Source organism: Malaclemys terrapin, chromosome 2 (genome assembly GCF_027887155.1).
Source record: "Malaclemys terrapin pileata isolate rMalTer1 chromosome 2, rMalTer1.hap1, whole genome shotgun sequence".
Taxonomy (NCBI): Eukaryota; Metazoa; Chordata; order Testudines; family Emydidae; genus Malaclemys; species Malaclemys terrapin.
In genome coordinates this window covers 231,587,459-231,611,651 of record NC_071506.1, presented here as the reverse complement: position 1 = coordinate 231,611,651, position 24,193 = coordinate 231,587,459, and the positions used below count along the sequence as shown (strand labels likewise).

Here is a 24,193-nt window from a genome sequence, read left to right as displayed (position 1 = left end):
GGCATAGCCGGCGCGACACGCTGGGAGGGCGTGTGAGTTCCCAGCGCACTGCGGGCTCGAGCTGCCACCTGCCTCGCCGCAAGGGAGAGGCGAGCGCTCGGACCGCAGGCACTAGCCTTAGGGCCCTCGCCGCTCCTGCCTCTGCTCGCTGCGTGCCCGCGGCAGCCCCGTTCTCCAGCCGCGGCCAAGGGCGCCGGCGAGATGGTTTGCGGCGGCTTCACCTGCTCCAAGAACTGCCTGTGCGCCCTCAACCTGCTCTACACGGTGAGTAGCTGCCGCCTCTCCCGACCCAGCGCCAGCCTGTGCCCCTGCTGGGGGGCTCCGGGCGCCCCGAGTGAGTGTAACTCCCCCGCTCGGAGGAAGAGGGAGAGCAACTCCCTGCTTGTCAGGCTGTAGCCTGCGGCGGCCACAGCCTCGCCGTCTGCAGCAGGAGAAGCTGGGGCGTCGCGCTGGTTCTTCTGCCTCCCCATTAGCCAGGGCACCGCCGGAGCCAGCTTGGATCCACAGCGAAACGGCTCCCCCGAGGAGCCTCCAGGGATCAGCAGCTGCTCCTGGCTGTGCAGCACATGCAGGCAGAGCGGAAAGATCGGCCAGGGAGTTAAAGGACCAGCAGCTGCTGGGGTCTCGGTGTCCGGCTTGCCTCACAGTCTCCCTGAAGGGGGAAGTCAGCCTTGAATCTTCTGGGAGACAGACAGGATTGTTTGACCACGCAGCAGCCTTGTATAGGGATTAGGGTGACCAGACAGCAAGTGTGAAAAATCGGGACAGGGGGTGGGGGATAATAGGAGCCTATATAAGAAAAAGACTCCAAAATCGGGACAGTCCCTATGAAATCAGGACATCTGGTCACCCTAATAGGGATGGTGCAGAGATCTATGTGTTCCTAGGGTTGGGGGGAGGGGAGGAGCTGGGATTGGCATGGGCATGTGAGTCTATCTTGTTGATCAATAAAGTCTCCAGCGTTCAGTAGAACCAGTCTGGTTGCTAATGCTAACTAACTACAATTGTTTTAAAAACCATCCTGTCATGCTGGTGTCTTGTAAACTGGAGCAACGTGTCTTGTTTCAGATCAAAATCCACCTTCCTCTCCTTGAGACTGGTGCTTATCATGTTTAGTTAGTAACTGCTGACCAGTGCACTACAGGCTCTGGAAGGTTTTTGTTTGTTTGTTTCCTCCCCCACCCCCACACTTCCACCTGACTAAATCATCTTGTGTCACCTATTGCATTTAGGTTTCTCATTATTCTGTTATAAAACAGGGCAAACCAAGAAAGTGGGAAAAGAGCACTGCAAAGCCTGAATGTTGTTTGGTTAAAGTTGAGAGTAAATGTGCTCACACCTTTTTTACTTAGAAAGATCTCCTTAGCCAGTCAAGGAATGAGGCAGGCTCCTTTTTTACATTTTTGCCATAGTGCTTAGTAAGGTGCTAAAAGAGGTCCCTTTGGCATGATAACATGTAAAACTTCTGTACTTGTATGTTATTTAGGCTCTGTAAAATATTTTATCTAGGCTGCACGTATGAGCAAGTTCATTCAATAGACACTTGTACACGGGGGAGAAGGGGAGGAAAGAATATTGAAGAGCCTCCAGCTACTGTAGCATTAGGGGTTTAGAAATGCGGATAATAATTTCATAAGTCCATTTCCTTTTTAAAAATGAGTAATATTTCAAAGAGTTGTTGCGTAGGGTACTGGCTGTTTGGGGAGGAGGAGGTATACATTAATTTATTTTTTACTGGATTTAAAAGTTGTATGTGCAAATGACTTACTCGTTGCAGTGCTCAAATTCAAAAACAACCCTCTAATTTTACCTCCACCTTCCCCTAAACAGCTATTTCCAATATATAAAAGAAAACAAAATTTGCAACTATATTTTTATTATAAGGCTTTTTGGTGCAGAAACAGGGAGAAGTGTAGCAAGGTGATATAACTGTTTCCTTCCACAGATCTTCTAAAAATCTAAATGTAATTGTTATAGTGTGCATTTAATATTTTTTGTTACTTTAACAAACATTTGACAATAATATATGCGAATGCCAGGTCAGCCTGGAGATCACTTTTGGAATCAGCTGTGGTTCTGCATACTTGCACCTTTCTGGAGATAGCATCTTGTTCTCTAGAATCTCAGCTTTAATTTAACAAACAAAAGTAAGTTTCTAGCTATTACATATTTGAGGTTTTCTTTGCATCAGTTTACACTCTTACATATTTGAGGTTAAACTGATGCAAAGATATGTTTATCAGTCCAACATTGTTAACTGTTTAATTCCTCATGTAAGGGAGGAAAGAGAATCGGAAGTCTGCACAATGTACTGAGTGACATCTCATTTTGGTGTCATGCCTGCGATGGTGTTTGGAAGATAACTCTACTTTCCTCCTCTTTTCCCTCTTCTCTTCCCCTCCATCCCCCAGTCACATAGTAGCCAAGCCCAAGGAGCCTTGCAGAACCTATGGGCAGATCAGCACCACCAAGGGAGAGCTGAGTTCAAAGAGCTATGTGATCATGTTTTAAACACCGGCATGTGAGAAGGTTTCATTTTGACAACTTGCATTTTATTTTTTGAAGAAGAGCATTGCCACCTCTCCTCCCATCCCCATATCCCATCTGACCCCTGAAATGTAGTTGTAGTTCTCTTTACAGCAGTGGTGGGCAACCTGTGGCCCACGGGCTGCACGCACTGGGAGCTGCGGGCAGCCCTGTAAATGTAAACACGCAGTCTGGCGGCCCGCTAGCGGATTACCCTGACGGGCTGTGTGTGGCCCATGGGCCGCAGGTTGCCCACCACTGCCTTACAGTAAAGTCGAATAAAACCAAGCCTTAAGACTTGTCTGTAGATTTTGAGTCACAGTAGCATTGGTAATGCTGTATTCTACTCAAAGCTGGCCTTACAGTGCCTGATCCTGCAAGATGCTGAGTCTGTTCAGTTCCTTGGATGTTGACCTGACAGTATTAAAAATCAAAGCACTCCAATCACGGCAGTGCTGCTGACTTAAACTGGTTTAAATTTCTAAGTAGGAAGAAATGCAGAAAGCAACCAAAGCATGAATAAAAACAAACTGGATTTAAAAAAAAATGGATTCACTTCAAATAATCCAATGTGTGAGTAACATGAAGAAAAAATTCTTTCTGAGTTAGCTGATGGCATCTCTTGAACAATTTCTGTCTGGAATTGGGAAAATATAGCTTAGTATGTGAGGTATCTTTTTATATTCTATAGAAGTAGGGATTTATCCTGGGAATTGCAGGTTCTTGCTGTAGCCTCTAAAAACTTATAATTCATATTCTGTCATTTTAAAATATCCTAATTTTCAAAACAACAAAGCAGGATATTGCAAGTTATTATTGGCACTGATTTTACCGGTACTATAGTGAAAAATAACTTCGGTTGACAATGACAAGTCCGTTGCTGTAAATTGTCTGAACAAATCCATGAATGAAAAGGGTTGTTTTTTGTTGTTTTTTTTTTTTTTTTTTTTTTGTCATCTTGCAAAAAGTTTAAAATGTTTCTGCCTTCAGTGGGCTATCTACTTTCTTCTTTTTAGATTACATTTTGCTGATAACTTACTCTTACTTCTACTTAATTGTTAGAGGTCTGCTTCAAGTGTCCTGCTTAAGTCCTGATCCTGCAATTTGTGACTGGTGCCCATGCAGAGCCTCACTGACCACTCTGGGATTCAGTGCAGGAACAGGGAATCTAATCTGTCCACATACAGTCAATTGACTGTGAGTAGTGTCACTGAAGTCCGTGGGATTACTCACATACTTAAGTGCTTTTTCTTGACTGAAGACATGCTGGGAAAAATTTTTTGTATTTAAGAAACATCAATTTGAAATCTAGTCAATTAGGAAAAAAATATTTAATTTCAGGTCCATGCCAATTTTTGAGGTTTTTTTGTAGTTACATTTTTAAAAACCTGTTTTAAGTGTTGGCAGTTAATATCTTGTTTAATCAGTTTATCGGAAGGGGAATATTTAAGTCCCAGTTAACAATCGGAAAGTAAAAAGGTAGCTCTACTTTGCGGATTAATCGAACCAAAGACCTGATGACAACCATCCCACCAAAAAAACACTTGTCTTAATCATCTGAGCAGCAGCCTAAACAGTTAAATTTCTGCTGCTGCAGGAACTGTAGAGACCTAACTTTGACATTTTTAAAAAGTTTCAATATTGCAACTTGGATTTTTTAAATTTATTGAATGTGTTTTACTTAAATTACATATTTATTGTAGATGTGGCTTCATTTTTTTCCAGTTAAAGGTATGTAACTTTAGCTAGTACAGAGTTGATTATGTAACTGCACTTTGTTCATTTAATCTAATCAATGGAAAATACCAAATATCTGATTAGAAAATTCTACAGTTCATATAGTGGTTTGCTGGTAATTGAGCTCACATTTATCTACAGAGGGTATGTAAAACTGTCTTATACTTTAGCATTACTTTGAAATTATGTCATGCTTTGCATACAGCTCCATGTTTCTGTAACACTGCCTGTTGTGCTGATGGAACCACAGCTGTTGTAATTACTGGATTAATACTACCTTCTTTCTCTGTTTTTCAAAAGTGTTCCCTTTCCCCGTCTCCCAATATAACCTGAAAATAAAATTTGCTCTGGATTTCATAAAAGATTTTGGATGAGGACAGAAATTCTCATATTGAGAAGACAACCCTTTGTCAGCCTGGCTGTTGACAACAAGGAACGTGGCTAATAGCAAAGCATTAGACAAGTGGGAGGTGGACATACATCATGGGAAATATCTTCCAGTGCAAAGCTGGTGAATCTCCCTTTTTCCTTCTTCAAGGATTCCCTCTGTATAGGAGATCCTAGTGTAGAGCCACCATATTAGGTTTTTTTTTTTTTTTTTTTTTTTTTTTTTTTTTTTTTTTTTGCCACCCCTTCCTTACCCTTGGCACAGTTTTCCCAGGGTAAACAAGGGCAGGGCTGGGTGTACCTATTTTCCAGTGATTTCTTGCTGTTTCAATGGCTTCTTGGAGTCATGCGCAATCAAGCATAAGTTAGAGCAACCAGATGACTACTCTAACTTTGTGTCAGGATGGGACAAGTTCTTATGGGGTAATGGGTTAGTGCATAGTCTGTAGGAGAACAGAGCAGCAAATTTCCATTTGAGTTAATATGAGAATGAATTTCTCAACCTGTGATGTAGATAAGCAGCTACTAAGTGACCACACTACTTGTTATGGTTGGCGTCTCCACTCAAGAGTTTTTAATGGGTTTTTAATAAAAAGTTTGGGAGTGCAGTGCCAAGACAGTAAGGGGAAGTTTGTGCAGCAACTGCTTGTACTGAGTGGCCCTACCTCATCTTATCTCTTTGATATTTGTAGATACTCTGTTTTCCCATATCTAACACCTTCTCCACCCAAGGTAACTTTGAAGGTAGCTTTATGAGATGGACTCGGTTTTCATGTCTATACAAAATGATTATACAGAAGCTTTTTCTAAATATATAATATTCTTGCTAACCTAAACTAAATCATGTTGATCCATTGCATGGCTCTTGTCACCAATTTCTTTGTGCACGTTTGATAGTGCATAACATTGGCTACAGAGGCCCTAGGAATATTTCTAAGATTCATGTGACAAACTTGGAAACGTACTTGACGTTACCATACATCAATCTATTCCAAGGTTTATGTCAATTCAACTTCTTATTTAATTGTTAGATACTAGTATGGAGCCAGGCAACTTCCAGTGTTTATGGTTCCATATTTTTTTATATATTCCATATTAATCGCTCATGCAGATAGCGTAAGCAGAGCACAGTGTCTGTATTTAGCTATAGAGATGCCAGAACGTGAGATCAGACTTTACTTTGTGGTACAAAGCCTGCTCAAGCAGGTAAAAAGTTAATCTCCATTGGCTTTTTGTTTTTAAGTTGAATCTGTAGTAAATGCTAGTGGTAAACTCACTATGACCATACTGCTGATGGTATAGGTTCCACTGACTCCACATATAGGTCTGGGGAAGCATGAGGAGCTGTGGAGTTACTAGGACTTACCAGAAGCCTGCACTCCCTGTTTTATCTCTTTGGTATGGAAATTATGCAGGATTTCCAATAAATCATGGTTCTGGCTATATAAGCAAACCTGCCAGAATTGTCTTTCTCGAGGAATCTCCAAATACTTGGATGAAACAAGAGGTGGTCAAAACAAGACCTCAGAATTTTGGCTTTGGTTCAGCACAGGGGTCTCAAACTCAAATGACCATGAGGGCCACATGAGGACTAGTGCATTGGCCCGAGGGCTGCATCACTGACACACATCCCCTTCGCTGCCCCTGGCCCTGCCCCCACTCCACCCTTCCATGAGGTCCCGGCCCTGCCCCATCTCTTCTCCACCTCCTCCCCTGAACGCGCAGCTCCCTGCTCCTCCCCCCTCCCTCCTGCAAAATGCTAAGCGCCACCAACAGTAATGCACCTCACTCAAAGGACAAAACACGCACTTAGTTAGATTTACTTCTGTTAAAGCCCCCCCACTGCACTAGGTGCACCACCACTCCACCCCTGCTCTGCGTCTTCCAGGGGTGGCAGGTTTGTAGAAATTTTGGTGGTGTCCAGAACCTTCCACCCCCACCTGCCTAAGGCTCTGGGAGGGAGTTTGGGTGCTGGGTGCAGACTTCGGGCTGGGGCAGAGGGTGGGGGGGCAGGCTCTGGGATGGAGTTTGGGGATAGGAGGGGGTGCAGGTGTGAGGGCTGTGGGGCTGGGGATGAGGGGTTTGGGGCATTGGAGAGGCTCAGGACTAGGGCAGGGGAAGGGCAGCCTGCCCTGGACATAGTGGAGGGGGGGCACTAAGACCCTGCAGCAGCAGGCGATGCCGGAAGCCAGCAGAGCGGAGTGGAGTCAGCATGAGCTGCAGGCTCCAGGACAGTGAAGGGGCAGCAAGTGAGTCCAGGGGACACTCAGGGAGACGTGGGGGTGGCAGGCAGGGCCGGGGGAGAGACCCAGCCCCAAACATTGGAGAGCAGCGAGCAGGGAGCTTAGCTGCCACATAAAATAACTCGGGGGGGGGGGGGGGGAGGGGGAGTTTGGCGGGCCACAGGGAAGAGCTCCGTGGGTCGCGTGTTTGAGACCCCTGGTTTAGCAGATGGGTGTAGGTTTGTGATAGTTTGCTTGCCTATGGCTGCTATATATTCTTCTACATTTTGTGTGGCACTGTACTTTTGATGAGTTTGAAGAGAAGATTTGATTGAGTCACAAAAGGTGACTTTGGTTACAACTAAACAGTTGTTTGGTTAATAAACTTAAGGTCAAAATTTCAAAAGGGTTCACTAATTTTGTGCGCCTCAATATTTGGGAGTGGAGCATAAGACACACCTGGGCCGGACTTCTGCTGTACTATCCACCTCCTTTATGATGATATAAAGAGGGAGGAAACATGTCTTGGATAAATATCTTCAGTGTAAGGAAGTGATTGGTGTACAGCTACAGAGGGAAAATTGAGAGGAGGGAGGGACATGGAGTGCACTATAGTCTGGCTCTTCTAAACCAGCATAATTTAGAGCAGCCCTTAGGCTGGCCCCTAGCAAGGTCCAGAATATAGGAGGCACAAAGGTGGCTTAAAGATGCCTTTATGCTACTCCACCCTCCCATTCCTGCTGTGGGAGAAAAAACATGGCTGGGTCCTCAGTTCTGAAAATATGGTACCAGGTGTCTCAAGTTGGTCACGGGAAAACCAACAAAAATGAAAATACAGGCACCTAGATTTTCTAACAGTTGCAAAAAATAAATGGTTGTCTAACACATGTATAGAAAACATGGACTAAACATCAGAGACATTTGTTACAATTCCTCTGAAAAGGAAATTATTCTTTCAGTTAAAAGCAGCAAACTCATCTTGCTCTGAACTAGCAAATATTGTGCATAGTTAAGCTGGACTGTCATGCCAATAGCAGAACTGGCTCTTCTGACTTGCAGCATTCCTATCTCCTTTCACATATATTGCCTGTGTCACGTCACAAGGTTGTTTAGTAAGTAGGCTTTGATCACTCCTTTAGTTAAACAAGTGACCTACAGGTGAAATTTCCTGTTACCAATCCCTGTGAGTCAACCAGTCCTTTCATTATAGCTGCTTCAGGGCACACACAAACTTTAATGGAAAGAGGTTTGCTCCATTATCATAGCTAAAGTCAGCATTACAGGTGGGCTACTATATAAATGGGATGGGGGGCTGCTCAATACCCCAAACCCCTACGGTGCCAGTAGTGTGCCAGGTGTGCTGTGACTTGGAGGTACATGCTGTAGATCAGAGAATCCCAAAGTGAGGGATGTGCCCCCCCATGAGGGTATGGTGGGGCCTTTGGTGGGCACAGTGGGATCAGGGCAGTCCCCATGGGGGAAGAGCACCCCTCAGCCCCGCCTCACTCCGAGCTCTGCTTTGGCCCTGCCCCCAGCCACAGCCCTGGCTCAGTGCAGCTCTGCACCCAGCTGGGAGCCTGACTGCGACACCACTTGTTCCGCCCAGGGCTGAGGCTCGGGGCAGGGCTGGTCCAGGAGTGGAGCCACACATGGCCCCGGCTGCCGGCCCTGGCTGCCAGCCCCCACTGGAGCCCAGTTGCGACTCCGATCCTCCCCCTGGCTGCGGCTTGGTCCCTGGCCCCACTCCCAGCCCCCTTACCCAGGCCACATCTCCCCCCGCTCCCAGCTCTGGGGGTGGGGGTTGTGGACAGGGGTAAGGGGGGGGGCGTGGCCCTCAAAAGTCTGGGGACAGCTGCTGTAGGTACTCCAGCAGGTAGTGCTAGCCCTGGTGGGTCCCAATAACCACTCAGACACATGGCTAAGGGAAAAGGCATTTAGCTAGGACTGGCAGGGGAAAAAAAGGTAGCAGATATCTTTGGTACAGAGGCTTAAGAAGTTACAGTTCAAAGTGAGCAAAAGTGGTTCTTGTTTGGGTCTTGTTTGATATTTAGAGACTTATGCAAGGTGTATCTTTACCTTTTTGAACTTTTCATTGTCTGTCTTTATGAAAATCAATACAAAACACATTCCCTACCTCCTCAGAAAAAGGCCTTGAGAGATACTGGGCGGTTTGCCAATGTCATTCAGAGTATTCCTCACCTAGTCTTATTCTAAGACTAGTTCAGTAAAATGAAAAATCCAAGCCACCGGATTAATTAAACAGCATTACGTCCCCATGTCGATGCTGTTGTTCAGAGTTAAAGTAGCTTTAATTTGGCTTCTCTTAATTCACCTTGGAAGTGAATTAAACTAAACTGAATGAAGGCCACTTTAATTCTGAATGAGTGTTCCTACAGGAGTTTAATGTAGTTTAACTAATCCATTTCAAATTCACACCTTAATTAGTTTGGATTATTTTTCCTGCATGTCCCCCTGTAGACAAACCCTTACTGACCTAGTGGATTTTTATATATGTCAAAAATAGTATTTTGGGGCCTGTGTGATTTTGACCTTCCATAGTGGGACTTCTGAAAGTCCCAATAGGTACCTAAATACCTTTAAAAATGGTCCTAGGTAACTACGTTGGAACTGGGTTGGAAATCTTTTGTTTGGGATTGGAGAGGAGGCAGGAAGGTGTCTTCCTGTAAATTTGTTTAACTGGAAATTGAAAGCCATGTGTAGTGCTCAGATTGCATTTGTGATTAGTAAAATCAAATAGTTGTACTAGGCAAAACACTTACAGCTGCACTTAATTACAAAACTCAGTTATTTTTGGCTAGGCCAGAAGTGAGTGCGCGCCCCCCCCCTTTTTTTCCTCAGCTTCTTCCCTAGTTTGTTTAGGGCTCTGATTATTTGTAGTCTACTTCCCTCCTTCATATCACACCCTCAATCTAACTATCCTGGAGTTTTTCATGGCTCCAACACTTTTTTTCTTTGTGTTAGAGTGAAAACAGGAAAGGCTGGACCTTCCTGCTCATAAAACAATATTTCTAATAAACTAGCTGAACCAAAATCTGCATTTTCAGAATACCATCCTTTGAAAGGAAGGAAACTGCTTACTGAGAGCATTTTGAATTTGTTCTGATTATTAGAGTAGTCTTTGCTTCATAGTAAAGCTGATTTCCCAAAGGAACATTCCATGAGGACAAGACTCCTGACTGTTTGTTTTGCTGTCTGCGTTATTTGACACGCTACTCTAACAAACAGCATATTTGCATTTGATCTCTGTAAATGTGTATTGTCCCAACATCAACAATTCAGAAAATGTTGAAGATTAACACTGGTGTAGTGCTGATTGGACTATATATACCTAGAAGTTGGATACTTTTTCCAACCTGTTCACATAGCAACGGAGCCAAGTATATCCTGTTTCTTTAAATAGATCTTGCATTTCTCACAAGGTATTTGGAACTCTAATTTATTTCTCAATCTGTGGTATAAAGCTGTTAATCCTCGTTTCAGATGCATGTTCAACTCTATTATAATCCCTATTGTTATATTAGTGTGTCTGGTATGAGACATTGATCTTAAATTGGGGATGGAATGTGTTGGAACAGACCTCACATTCACAATATTGAAAGGTAAATGTACGCTTTAAGTTATGAACAAGAGAACTCTCTACAGGAGCTCATTTTTTTTTAAATTGTTAACTTCACATTTTGGACTTTTGTTTTTCAGTGATGAGGGGAGAGAGAGATCATCTTTTAATGGCAGGAAACATTAGTGCTAGGAGCACTAGCAATCTAGACTATTTTTCTTTTACATACTAATTGTCTCTTTTTTTTTTTTTTTTCCTCCCCCTTTCCCCCCTCTAGCTGGTCAGCCTGCTGCTGATTGGAATTGCAGCATGGGGTATAGGCTTTGGCCTCATTTCTAGTTTCCGAGTAGTTGGCGTGGCAATTGCAGTGGGGATCTTTCTGTTCCTTATTGCTTTGGTTGGATTGATCGGTGCAGTCAAACACCATCAGGTGTTACTCTTCTTTGTATCCTTTGATTGGAAATTTACAAACACAAGTGGGGGTGGGGGTGTTTGTGTGTTAGTTTAAAGTAATTCCTAGTTGTGGATCAGAACCCCATTGTGCTAGATGCTGTACAAACACAGAACAAAAAGGTGTCCCAACACTCCTTCCCAATTTATGTGCCACAAAATTAGTTCTCCATAATGCTCCCCTTCATCCATTGTCGTGTGTGGTTTGTGGTTTTTTAAACCTCTTGCTTCCTTTTTATTTGTATGATGAAAATGTTGCTTCTGTCAAGGGCTCATCTACATCACATCTATAACAGTTGCAGGAGACTTTTACTGCATGTTTGTCCCCTGACCTAATTACAACACAGTTCTAACTCTAGATTAAAGTAAACTCAACTGTGTTGTAGTGGAGTCAGATGACAGCCCTGGTGTAACAGGTTTTTCTGAATTTGTTATAGGGAAATTTAGATATTTCTCAGGAACCAATTGGATTTTTGGATCTCTATGAAGCGGGTGACGCTTATTTAATTCAGCCTCCTTTTGTTTTCATTCACATCTAGTCCTTTGTCAGCCTGAATTAGAATTGAGCATGTGAGACACTTTCTCAGGGTGTCCAGGACTGAGAGTCTCCTTGTTACCCTCCTGCCTCAGCAAGAGGAAGACTTGCCGGTGCTTAACTGGGTGTCAGCTCCCTAACACCACTAACCACAATCTCCGCACAGCTCTGTTTTGCAGGTTAACAATAGGTGTATCCAAGCCCCCTGGAAACATCCTCCAGCAGCATCCAGCCAACTGGACACCTACAGAAATTACCAGATTTGCTGCCCCCAAAGGAACAGTATACACACAGTTCAGTTCAGGAGCAGGTCCTTGATAACATCACATCACTGAGATATAGATATCTAGATGTTTTTACTATAAATAATCTGAAGTTTATTATCAAAAGCCACAACCCAAGACAGTGATTAAGGCTGACAGGTGGAAACAGAAATGGTTACATATAAAACAAAGTATAACACGATCCTTAGAGTCAAACCTACACTTAAAAAGCTAAAATCCTTGTCTAAAGCAGTTACTCACCTAAAGCAATCTCCCAGCATCACAAATAACATGACTAGGATCCCACAGTTCTTTTTGGCACTTCAGTGAAGGATAAAAAAAAGTGTCCTCTTGCTGCTTTGTTACACCCCGAAATCTACTGTTTTTGTCCCTAGAGTCAGGATGACCCCTGTGGTTTATTCCCTAGTGTGCTGGTTCCATGGTGCTTTCACATCTTTGTGTTGATGTTGTTGTGTGCCAACCGACTTCCATTGTGCTGACTTACAATGCTTACTTTGTATGTGAACCAAGGCAGACAGGTGAAGCTACATCTTTGTCTGACAAAAACCTGTTTGTCAGACCTGCATGGGTCACAAAGTCTAAAATATAATTTCAGTACATACATGCATCCTAAATATCACCCACCCATACATCTCATAATGATTAAGATGATCAGTGGGACATACGCTTTTATTAGATACTTCACTTGTTCCTCTTTGGATATGTACTATGAAAGCAGTGTGTTGGGTGTAGTGAGTTTGTCAGGCCTGATAGCAGTTGCTGTTACAGATCAGTGAACCCTTTGCCGGATGGCACCAAGAGGTTGTTGGGGTCACAGCATGGACTTTGTCTAATGCTATTGACAACGTGCCGTGTTGACACTATATAAGTAGTTTATGGGATTCCCTCCATGGTTAAATCATGATAATTGTATTTAGCTTTCGTTTTGGGTCGGGGGGGGTAAAGATTCATCAATTCCAACTTTATTTTTCATTAGTGGACTGCACCCAAAAATCAAAAAGTGACTTTTAATTTTGCTAATACAGTAGTTCAGTTTCCAGAAGTATACAAATCTGTCAATGAACGACAGAAAACTAATTACAAATTTTCAAAACTTGCCTCTTCAATATTTAAAAAGAAGGGTTTTTCCTTTCAGAATGATGCATTTTAAAAAACTGATTTAAGAAAATGTAAGACCCTGTATTGTAAAGTATCTCTCCTGTGTACATTTTATGCAGGTTCAGGTTACTTTCTGTAATAAGGTGAGACTCTGAGTCATTGAAGGAAAAAGAATGTTTGAACAAAGGGTGCTGCCTACCCACTAAGACTGCCTGGAAAATTAACTGCTTTGTGCACAGGAAATCTGTCATTTAAACCCTTGCTAACTTTGCGTCTGGGATTAGCAATGGGAGTATGGAACTTCCCACTTCTAGGTCAGCTGTCTGATGAAAATTATTGCAAACAGTCCTCTGCATCACAAAAAATATTGCTGATCTAAATTTGCAGCCTTGTTAACAAGGTCAGCAGATAAATGTTCTCTGGGGCAGGGACTTTTTTCTTTGTTTTGTCTGTACAACACCTAGCATGACCGGGTCCTGATCCATTAGTCCGGTTCCTGGGTGTTGCTATAATACAAATAAATAGATTAAATAGGTATTAAAAGGCAATTAGACATTCCCTGTTTTGGCTAAATATTTTTCCATTCTGTCCAATGTATTGCAGCAGAGTTAGGGCTCACTATTTTTCTCTCAAAACATACCTTTTTATCAATTTTGAATATTTTTCTTTAGACAACCTCTAGGAGCCACTCCTGTAGTACATAGAAGGCCATAGATTAGGGTTACCATACGTCCAGTTTTTCCCGGACATGTCCGGCTTTTTGGTAATCAACCCCCCATCTGGGGAGAATTGCCAAAAAGCCAAACATGTCCGGGAAAAATACCGGCCGGGCACTTCCCCTCCCAGGCTCCAGCTGCTGTGCTCCTCACCTGACTCTTCGGGCAGCCCCCTTGCCTCCGGACCCCGAGCCGCCAGCCGGGCACTTCCCCTCCTGGGCTCCAGCTGCTCTGCTCTGGCAGGGCAGGGTCCGGAGGCCAGGGGGCTGCCTGAAGCCAGAGCGCTCAGGCAGCTTGGCTCTTAAGCTGGAGAGTCAGGGGAGGAGCAGAGCAGCTGGAGCCCAGGAGGGGAAGTGCCCGGCCGGGGGCACAGGGTCCGGAGGCATGGGGGCTGCCCGAAGCCCAAGCGCTACCGGCTTCACGGTTTGCCGGGCAGCCTCCAGACCCTGCGCCCCCGGCTGGGCGCTTCCCCTCCCGGGCTCCAGCTGCGCGTGAAGCTGGTAGTGCTTGGACAGCCCTTTTTGCGTGGCTGGGAGGGAGGAGGGGGAGAAGGGGCGGAGTTGGGGCTGGGGTGAGAAAGGGGCGGGGCCAGGGGCGGGGCCCGTGGAGTGTCCTCTTTTTTTTTTTTTATTTTTTTTTTTTATTTTTTAAATATGGTAACCCTACCATAGATTATACCAGGGTGGATTTGATTTAAATCAATTTAATTTAAATCACTAGTCAGGAAGACTGATTTAATCATGGTTTTCTACATAAAAGTGCATTCTTGTTGGTTGTTATAACCTTAATACATATTCTTCACAACTCAGAGATAGATGTAGTTTTCATTTTTAGAAGGTACACACTATACATTTTCAAACAGTGATTTATTTTGAAAACTTTTCAGACTAGTTTTACAGCTATATCAGAAAATGAATGATAACCAATTGTTTGGTTAGTTGATTTACCAAAGGTAATTGAAGCAGATATTTATGAAGTCACTGGGAGGTGAACTATCTCCAATTCAACAGGTTAATCATTAATATTTGGAAGATTTTCTTGCCATGCTGTATTAGGAGGAGAACATCACCAGACAGATATTTAAATTGTTTTGTTTTAACTAAAACAACAATGTTAAGTATTCTGGATTTCTTTTCTTCAACAGCAAACATAATATTTTAACAAAGTAAGCATATTTCCCTCGCTTCTCACATTTATCTCCAGACTTCTCTCCAGAGAGATAAGGGATTGACTCTGTGTACACAAATTTGCAGAGGGACAATAGAGTTGAGGTCTGTTATTTCTCACCTCTTATTTATTTTATTTTTATTTGAAAACATTTTTACTGTTAACAAGCATGTTACCTTAGGAGACACTCATCTACAGTTTGAGAACTGCAAAACTAAGCATCTCTGATAGTATCTTCTAGACTGAGCACTGAGTCCCATTGGTAGATAGAAAGATTAACCTATATATAAAACTTGTATCATAAAGCATTGTCTGGTTGAGCTCTTACTTAATAATTACTTATACATTCCAAAAGATGGCCAGCCCCTCCCATTTAGATGCTCAATAGTTTTTATATTCCTAAGCACCATTTATGTACATACTTGACTCTGCATGTAACTGTTAAGCACATGCTTTGCTTACCTAATTTTCCTTTGAAAATGTAACCTTAACTGTCTTTCTTCAGTACATGATTATTCTCTTGCTAGTATTCATTGTCCAGTTTTCAGTCTCCTGTGCTTGTCTGGCATTGAACAAAGATCAGCAGGTAAGAAATTTCTTCTGAATTTTCAGTTGAACAAAAATGTTGTTTTGTAGATAGTTGAGCTATGTACTGCTGCCTAGACAACTTGATCAAACTGTAGTATGCATAGTATATTGATTGTATATATCTATAAAGGATGATGGGGACCACCTTCACATGCTAAGGACTGCTGCAAAATCAATGCTCGGTGTCCGGTTCCTAGGAGGAAATTTATGCAGTTTATATTATGACTCTACTACTTTTAGACTTCCTGGTTACATTTCTGTTCTCAGTTATGTGATATGAAGTTCAGCAACTTGAAGCAAGCTGAACTAATACACACTAATCTAAATTTAAGGTAACAGCAAAGGAGACTAACACTGAATTACTTGTTTTGTTGTTGTTGTTTTTTTTTTTTACACACATTTCCATATAATAAGATGAATAATCCAAAAACGATGGCTATTATAGGCATATTCAGTCCAATCTATTAAGCATGCAAACCCTATTTGATTCAAGGTGCATCTCCCTTCCCTATCCACAAAAGTCAGATAATTGACCCCCTGCTTAGTGACTTTCTAGTAGTACACTGGCATATGGAACCATTCCCATCCCCTGGGCACGCAGTCTGCCTCCAAGAGCCAGTCTCTGTTTTTGTTTTTGTTTTTGTTTATACCCTGCTTGAACTGTTAAACTTCACAAATCTGTGCCATTTATTAAAGGTTACCTCCTTTATTCAACTTCATTTCTATAGCCCAGCTTCGTAACCTAGTGAGGCTTACAGAGTGGATAAGATGTTATCAAGCATAGTTAGTGCAGGAGCTACTGATGACAGTGATCACACCTCTCAAAGTGGGCGGGGAAAAAACTGGGACAGCTGTCATGGGATAAAGGAGGGTATGTGGCAGGGCTTTGATTGATGGCTGTGTGTGAGGTGAAAGTAGGAAAGGTGCTCCCTTTGTTCTCTTCCTCACCTTTGTGCCCACCCTTTCTGAAATCTTTTCATCTTTAATTCATAGATTCGAAGGCGAGAAGGGACCATTGTGATCCTCTAGTTTGACCTCCTGTATAGCACAGGCCATAAACTTCCCCAAAACAATTCCTAGAGCATCTCTTTTTCTAAAAAAACAAACAAACAAAAAAAACCATCCAATCATGATTTTAAAATTGTCAGTGATGGAGAATCCACCACAACCCTTGGTAAATTGTTCCAAAGATTAATTACTCGCACTGTTAAAAATGTACCTTATTTCTAGTCTGAATTTGTGTAGCTTCAACTTCTAGCTGTTGGATTGTGCTATACTTTTGTCTGCTAGATTGAAGAGCCCTTTATTAAATATTTGTTCTCTGTGTAGGTACTTATAGACTGAATTGACACCCCTTAGCCCTCTCTTTGTTAGACTCAAGAAGCTCAATCTATTTAGTTTATCACTATAAGGCATGTTTTCTAATCCTTTAATCATTCTCATGGCTTTTCTCTGAACCTTGTCTAATTTATCAACATCCTTCTTGAATTGTGGGCACCAGAACTGGACACAGTATTCCAGCAGCAGTCACACCAGTGCCAAATATAGAGGTAAAATAACCTATTTGAGGTTTCCCCCATTTATGCATCACAAGATCATATTAGCACTTTTGGCCACAGCATCATACTGGGAGCTCATGTTCAGCTTCTCTACCACAACCCCCAAATCTCTTTCAGAGTCACTGTTTCCCAGGATAGAGTCCTCCATCCTGTAAGTATGGCCTATGTTGTTTGTTCCCAGATATATACATTTAGCCATATTAAAATGGATATTTTTTGCTTGTGCCCAGTTTGCCAAGAGATCTAGATTACTGATTCAGAGTGATCTATCCTTGTCCTTATTTACCATTGCCCCAATTTTAGTGTCATCAGAAAACTTTATCAGTGATGATTTTTGTGTTTTTTCTTCCAGGTCATTGATAAAACTGTTAAATAGTGTAGGGTCGAGAACGGATCCATGCAGGACTCCACTGGAAACAAACCCACTTGACAATTCCCTTTTCATAGTTATATTTTGAGACCCCTGTTAGCACCTATGAAATGGATTAAAAACAGCCTGTTAATCAAAATGTCAAGTCTAAGTATATTACGTCAACACTATAACCTTTATCCAAATTTGTAATATCAAAAACAGATATCAGGTTAGTTTGACAGGATCTATTTGCCAGAAACCCATGTTGATTAGCATTAATTTTATTACTTTCCTTTAGTTCTTTATTAAGAGTCCTGTATCAGCCACTCCATTATCTTGCCTGGGATTGATGTAAGGCTGACACACCTTTTAATTACCTTGGTCATACTGTTTAGCCTCCTTAAAAATTGGTAAAACATTTCCAGAAGACTGGAAGAACTTTCCTGGGGCCACCAGCCAGCTCCATGCTACTGAGCAATTTGCTGCTGCAGTTATTACAGCTTCTGGCTAACTTACTCTTGTTCCTCCACAGCAGGATCTGTGCTAGGTCCCAGCTCCAGCAAACTTGCCCATTAAATTTACTGTATTTTACTCTATGTTGGATTTTATGGAGCATCTTCAGTTAGTGCCTCTTAACCTTTAGCATTAGTATCTGCCACAATTCAATCAACCAGCAGCAGCAGGAAGTGAATAAGGGCATAGCAGCTAGATTATCAGCCACGCACAGCATTGGTCACAGTAAAACCAGTGTTTCACTAAAATCTCGTTAATGAGAGATCTGAACATAAGAACGGCCACGTTGGGTCAGACCAACCAGATCTAGCCCAGTATCCTGTCTTCTCACAGTGGCCAATGCCACGTGACCCAGAGGGAATGAACAGAACAGGTAATCATCAAGTGATCCATCCCCTGTCTCCTATTTCCAGCTAGACACCATCCTACCCATCCTGGCTAATAGCCAATGATGGACCTATCCTCCACAAACTTATCTAGTTCTTTTTTGAACCCGGTTATAATCTTGGCCTTCACAACATCCTCTGGCAAGACATTCCACAGGTTGACTGTGTAGGGTGAAAAAATACTTCCTTTTGTTTGTTTTAAACCTGCTGCCTATTAAAATTCACCTTGCCACTTAGCTGGTGATACAACTGCAGATCTGAAAAAGAGTGGAGATAATCCATTAGGACTGTGAACCTTATATACTGGATATTTTTCTTGCTTTATTTATTTGGGCTATTTGTACATTATATTAATGACATTTATATATTGCTTGTTTTAGACTGTAAATATATCAGAGTGGGGGCTGTGTCTGTGGGTATCATGTGTACTATGTGGACACCAATGAAATACAAAAAACAAGGGTACCATTTATTAAATGCATGTGTTAACTTGTAGCGCCAACTTCTAGAGGTTGGATGGAACAACACAAAGAGTGCTAGAGAAGATATTGAGAGGAATCTAAACTGTTGTGGTTTCAGAAACTTCAATTCAAGTGAAACCTGCTCTGCTGTAAGTAGATTACTGAGTTATAATTTTCATTACTTTCACTCATTCTTTTCTAGAGAAGTGTGCAACCATATTGCCATTGCTTAGCAGCTTAAGTACATCATCACATTTACAGGAATACTGTATAGTTTGAAAAATCATTATCAAATACAATTTCTGTCTTGTGTATCAGTTCATTTTATGGTATTTACCTCTTTGGTACTCAAGCACTTTTTAATCTTCTGATTAAAAAGCAGGACATAGGAGTCAAGTATTTATTTACAGTCCAATTTATTAAAAATGCCACTCTTGGGCAAAACTAAGCCATCTAAAGACTAAGTGCCTCTGGCTAGCTTCACATGTTTGTGCTACATTTTTTAATAATGTAAAAGCTGTAATTTCTTCTGTTACAGGCTTGCGTTAAAGCTAATGACTGTTCAACATGTGCATCTATAATAGAAGAATATTCAGGAATGGTACTGAGATTTGTAGGTGGCATAGGACTCTTCTTCAGTTTCACTGAGGTGAGTGCACTTGAGCATAATTGTTTCCAAAAAAGTCCGGTGTATTAGGAGTTTACTACATAAATCTCTAACACTATTATTGAACATTGTTTGACTTTTCTGTCTAGCAACTCAAGCAGAGTGGATAGCAAACAGAAACTGCCAAGAGGCAGGTTTGTAGATATTCAGCACTGGTCTCTAATCTCTAGTGCATATGGTAGCCATACCTTTCAGGTTACATTGTTAATACTGTAGGTAAATGGGTAAGCAATAATTGTAGATATTGGTGTGGTCAGAGGGAAGTATGTGCCAACACCACACGCATTGTATATGCAGGTTTTTCTCAGGTTTTGCTAGAAAGAATTCTCTCACTGGATACATCCTCCCACTAGTAACAAAGGGACTTGTGGGGTCCTGAACTTGCATTTGGAAATTTTATGCATCACGACACTACGGAAAATATTCTGTTTTTAAACCAGAGATAAAAGCACTGCTAAGTGTCTGTCTTCTTCTTTTGCAGATTTTGGGAGTTTGGCTGACTTATAGATACAGGAACCAAAAAGATTCTCGTGCAAACCCTAGTGCATTTCTTTGATTGGAAAATTTCTCAAGGACTGAATCTTTTTCCAGTTAAAATATGAATTCTCTAGCAATTGGCACTTCTGCATGCTAAGGATCTGAAAGAAAATTATTTTCCTACATGGAGATGTTTGTGCTTGTCATCTTTGGTTTCCCAATCTTCACCTCTGCGTTCTCTGTCTGGAAATAGATATATCTATTCTGTAGCTGAACAGAATCTGAACAGTTCGGAGATGGTTAAATAAGTGTTAGATCACAACAATTGCTGAAGTCTACTGTTGCAAGTTAATTTTATTGCCTTTCTTAATGGGTTTTTTTTTTTTTTTTTTAAACTCCAACCAAACAACAAAAAATACAACCAACATATATTCTGACATTACCACTTTCTTGTGTGGCTTTTGTTGTTTTTTTACAAAAAACCACATACTTTTTCATTAAAATGATGCAGCTGTATGTTGAATGCCGGTAGGGTGAAATACAGTAAATTTGTTTTTCTGTTGAATCAATTCCCATTCTGCTGTTTGGGTTAAAAAATAATATAGAGAACATCTGAAATATTAAAACTTATCAACCCTTTATTTCTTTTTCTTTAGATAAATTCAAGATACCATTTTAGATCATGGATATAAACATATGTTAACTGACTTCTGTAGGGTTTAGTTTTGACATCTTTAGAATTGCATATAAAGAGAATAAAAACTTTTTTTCATTTTTGTATCTAAGCAATTGAGAATAATAATGAATGAAGAAAACTATGAAAATTAACCTATTGATACTAATTTTAAAAGTACTTTTAAAAAAGGAAAAACTTTCTTGATAGGTGAATGAACCTGGAACGAACACAATATCAGAAATGGTATTGATCCATTTTGTTAGTGTAACAAATTTTGATTTGATGTCCAAAGATTTCTTACAAAACTATTTTTACAGGTAGTTTAAATTCATTGTTGTAATAACTTGTAAAAGTGTGATACTGACATTCATTGTCAAACCTGACCCACCTTCATCCTTCAGTATCTATTTAAAATACTTGATTTGAAATGTAATTTGTAAAAATATCATTGGCATTTTTGGTAGCTTAAAAATAATAATAAAATAGTTCTTGTACATGAATGCTCTCTAAAACTTCAGGAGAAATCCCTGTCCTTGACGAAGTTGTTCATATGCTAAAATAGACTACACATTATAGACAACTGATACACTACACTGCAGACACATGATTAGAAGACATAATCTTTGAGGTGGATGATGTGTTTTTTAGCATGCACTCTTCTCTGAATTATAATTAAATGTTGTCATGTCTTCAATGAAGGATTTCAGTAGAGCTGCCCCTCTTGGCTGAAATTCCTCCTCTTCTCCTTGTATGACACTCAACATGAAAAACTGGGAAGATGCCCCAAAACAATATTTAGGAGAGCAGCTACAGAAGAGCGCAGGCAGCACAGGTTAGAGAGTATGAGGAAACAGGTATAATGTAGGTTGGGGTGGGATTTTGAAGGGCCTTCACTGAATAGGAGATAACTGAACTTAGTATAGTAAGCAGGTGCTCAGGTACAGAGGTGATGAGACCCATATAGGCAGCTGTATGCTCAGTTTTTTCTAAACTGAGATTGCATAAGGATATCTAGGGGGAGATTTGAGATGGGACAGAACAGAGAAGCATTAAGAACTTCATGTACAGAGCTGCAGAGAAGTTATTTTGCAGTATACAAGAGTTTTTTTTATTCATTCTACAGAACCCAGCACTGTGGCTACATATACTTGAGTGCTGTCTGACATTTTATCTATTAGCTCAGGGGTGTGTGTGTGTGTGGTGGTGGGGGGGGGGTGCATGCGCATACTTAAAGGCAAACCTCTCTTTTTATAAAGCACTCCAGTAACAAGGTGGAAACAGTTGTTTCTCACTCAGGCATTGGCACCTGACAGAAGGTGGAAACAAGTGGCTTTGGGAGTCCTATTATGCAAAAGCAGCATTATAAGTTAATAAGATACTGTCAAGAAGTGCTTACAATCTAAGGGTCAGTTTACACTAGGAAAATGGCAGCAAAGCCCTCTTTCAGCTGGTACTAAACTGTTTTTGGCTTAGCTACAGCAATAGCACAACCATTTTAATAGCCATCAGCTGACTCCCCTCTGAAGTGCTGTTTTGCAGCAACAGGTTAATTTCCTTATGTAGCCAGACTCCATATTTTAGAGAGAACATAACTAGTAATAAATGAGAGGAATGCTGGGAATGTGAAGGTTACAATAAAATTATGTAGTTGCTCCCATTTGTGATAGAATTGTAAAAAAACATTCTTCATGGTAGTGCTTTAAGTAATGTTGCTTGCTCTTGTTGTATTCTTCCATAACTGTGGTGACTGAAACCCTGTAATGAAGGTTTCCTGAGAGACTAGCAATTTGTCAAATCATGAGACTTTATCACAAGACTTGCAATATTTGGTGGTGGTTTATTTTTTGTGGGTTTTTTTAATTATTGAAGCTCCTGTAATTACAAGAGAATCTCTTCATTATAGAAACTTTTTTTATATCTCTGGTGGGTGTGGAGGAAAGTCTGAAAACTAGGGCTATCAAAAAATTAAAAATATTATGATTGTGCTGTTAAACAATAGAATACCATTTACTTAAATATTTTTGGATGTTTTCTACATTTTCAAATATATTGATTTCCGTTATACAGAATACAAAGCATACAGTGCTCACTTTATATTTATTTTTGATTACAAATAGTTGCACTGTAAAAAAACAAGAGAAATAGTATTTCAATTCACCTAATTCAAATACTGTAGTGCAATCTCTTTATCATGAAAGTTGAACTTACAAATGTAGAGTTTACCAAAAAACCTGCATTCAAAAATAAAACAGTGTAGAACTTTAGAGCCTCAGCTACAAGTCCACTCAGTCCTACAGCTTGTTCAGCCAATTGCTAAGACAAACAAGCTTGTTTACATATGCAGGAGATAATGCTGCTGGCTTCTTGTTTACAAGGTCACCTGTTATGGTTGCTTTAAGGGGGTGTGGGAGTTTGTGTTCCCCTAAACAAAAACTGGCCAGCTCTAGAATCATCTTAACATGGCTCCACCTGCTCATATCAGTTATGCATCTCTGCCTCCCCTATAACTAAAATTCTAGCCACCTCCAATGTGTACAAAGTCATCACTCACACTTCCTCTATGAAAATGTATCATACAGCTCACTGGTGCACAATTGCTTTGTGTTGTGTTGTGCTGAGGTGGGAGTTAAGAGTAATATGGTAGATACTGTGCTACTGCCCATGTCAGAAGTATAGGACTAGGGTACCATCACTGAATATTTTGCTTTCAGGGGCTTGGGTAGGTGGTGTCATGGCTCCAGGGGCATGCCCCCACAACCCAGTCACTAGACTGTTGTGAGGCAATTTAACAATGGGATTCCATATACTTTATGCTTTCTATATTCTGACTGAGTCCACACATTGCCCATCTTGGGAGTTCTTGGCTCTCACTCCAGTGCAGATACCTATCTAGAACTACCTTCTGAGACCTTGCACTCCAAGTATCTAGTCCCTTTGTCCAGTACTGACCCCTCAGTCTTCCTCCCCTGTAGCTTAACCACACATTCTCCCAGAACTCTGGGTGTGATGGGTCCTCAGGTCATCTTCAAAGGCATGAGAGGTATAGCAACACAGACTGTGCATAGTATTTGAAACCACGATTGCTCTTTACTTAATGGCATGAGAAATACATACTTTTCCCTGCCTTGGTTTCCTCAATATTCCAACACATTCTCTGGGCTAGAGTCAGAGACCTCTGGGGCTATTCAGGGTCAGTTTGCTACAGTGCATGCCTTATCTTCTGAAAGATGGAGCCTTCCTGGACTTCAGCTGGTCAGTGCCCTTCCTCTCTCCTACCCAAAGTTTCCTGTTTCAGTGAATCCCTTGAGTTGTATATGCTCCTCCAACAGCACCTGCTTCTTTTGTTCTCCTGCTGGTAATTTTCCATTCCCCAACTGCCAGCCCCTTACAGGAAAGCTGAAGGAGATGGCATCTCCCAGCTCCAACAATACCCTCAGCATACTTATTGTTTGGTCAAAGAGCAGTTGTTAAGGTTAACATGTCCCTCCCTTGTATCTAGTCTGGGAGATATATACTTGAATTCTTGTCAGCAATGATGGATACATACAGGGGTTCCATGAAACAAGAATTTTAATAACAAATCACACATACAGAATGGGAAGAGACTGTCTAGGAAGGAGTACAGCAGAAAGGGATCTAGGGGTTATAGCTGACCACAAGCTAAATATGAGTCAACAGTGTGATGCTGTTGCAAAAAAAGCAAACATGATTCTGGGATGTATTAACAGGTGTGTTGTGAGCAAGACACGAGAAGTCATTCCTCCGCTCTACTCTGCGCTGGTTAGGCCTCAACTGGAGTATTGTGTCCAGTTCTG

General features: G+C 41.4%; 1 protein-coding gene across 1 annotated transcript; it reads left to right on the top strand.

The window, feature by feature from the left end:
* The first annotated feature begins 47 nt into the window (after nt 1-47).
* Nucleotides 48-22,194, top strand: TSPAN13 (tetraspanin 13). The gene is made up of 6 exons (XM_054020271.1): nt 48-264; nt 10,727-10,894; nt 15,205-15,285; nt 18,594-18,707; nt 19,097-19,207; nt 19,707-22,194. The coding sequence occupies exons 1-6, from the start codon at nt 202-204 to the stop codon at nt 19,779-19,781; spliced, it is 612 nt and encodes a 203-aa protein (XP_053876246.1). The 5' UTR covers nt 48-201; the 3' UTR covers nt 19,782-22,194.
* Nucleotides 22,195-24,193: the final 1,999 nt, after the last annotated feature.

What these genes read in the sequence shown, in the direction of transcription:
- TSPAN13 (XM_054020271.1), top strand. Translation starts at nt 202, where the DNA reads ATGGTTTGCGGCGGCTTCACCTGCTCCAAGAACTGCCTGTGCGCCCTC. An exon ending in CCCTCAACCTGCTCTACACG is followed by an intron (nt 265 to 10,726) that starts GTGAGTAGCTGC and finishes TCCCCCCTCTAG; the next exon opens with CTGGTCAGCCTGCTGCTGAT. An exon ending in TCTTCTTCAGTTTCACTGAG is followed by an intron (nt 19,208 to 19,706) that starts GTGAGTGCACTT and finishes CTTCTTTTGCAG; the next exon opens with ATTTTGGGAGTTTGGCTGAC.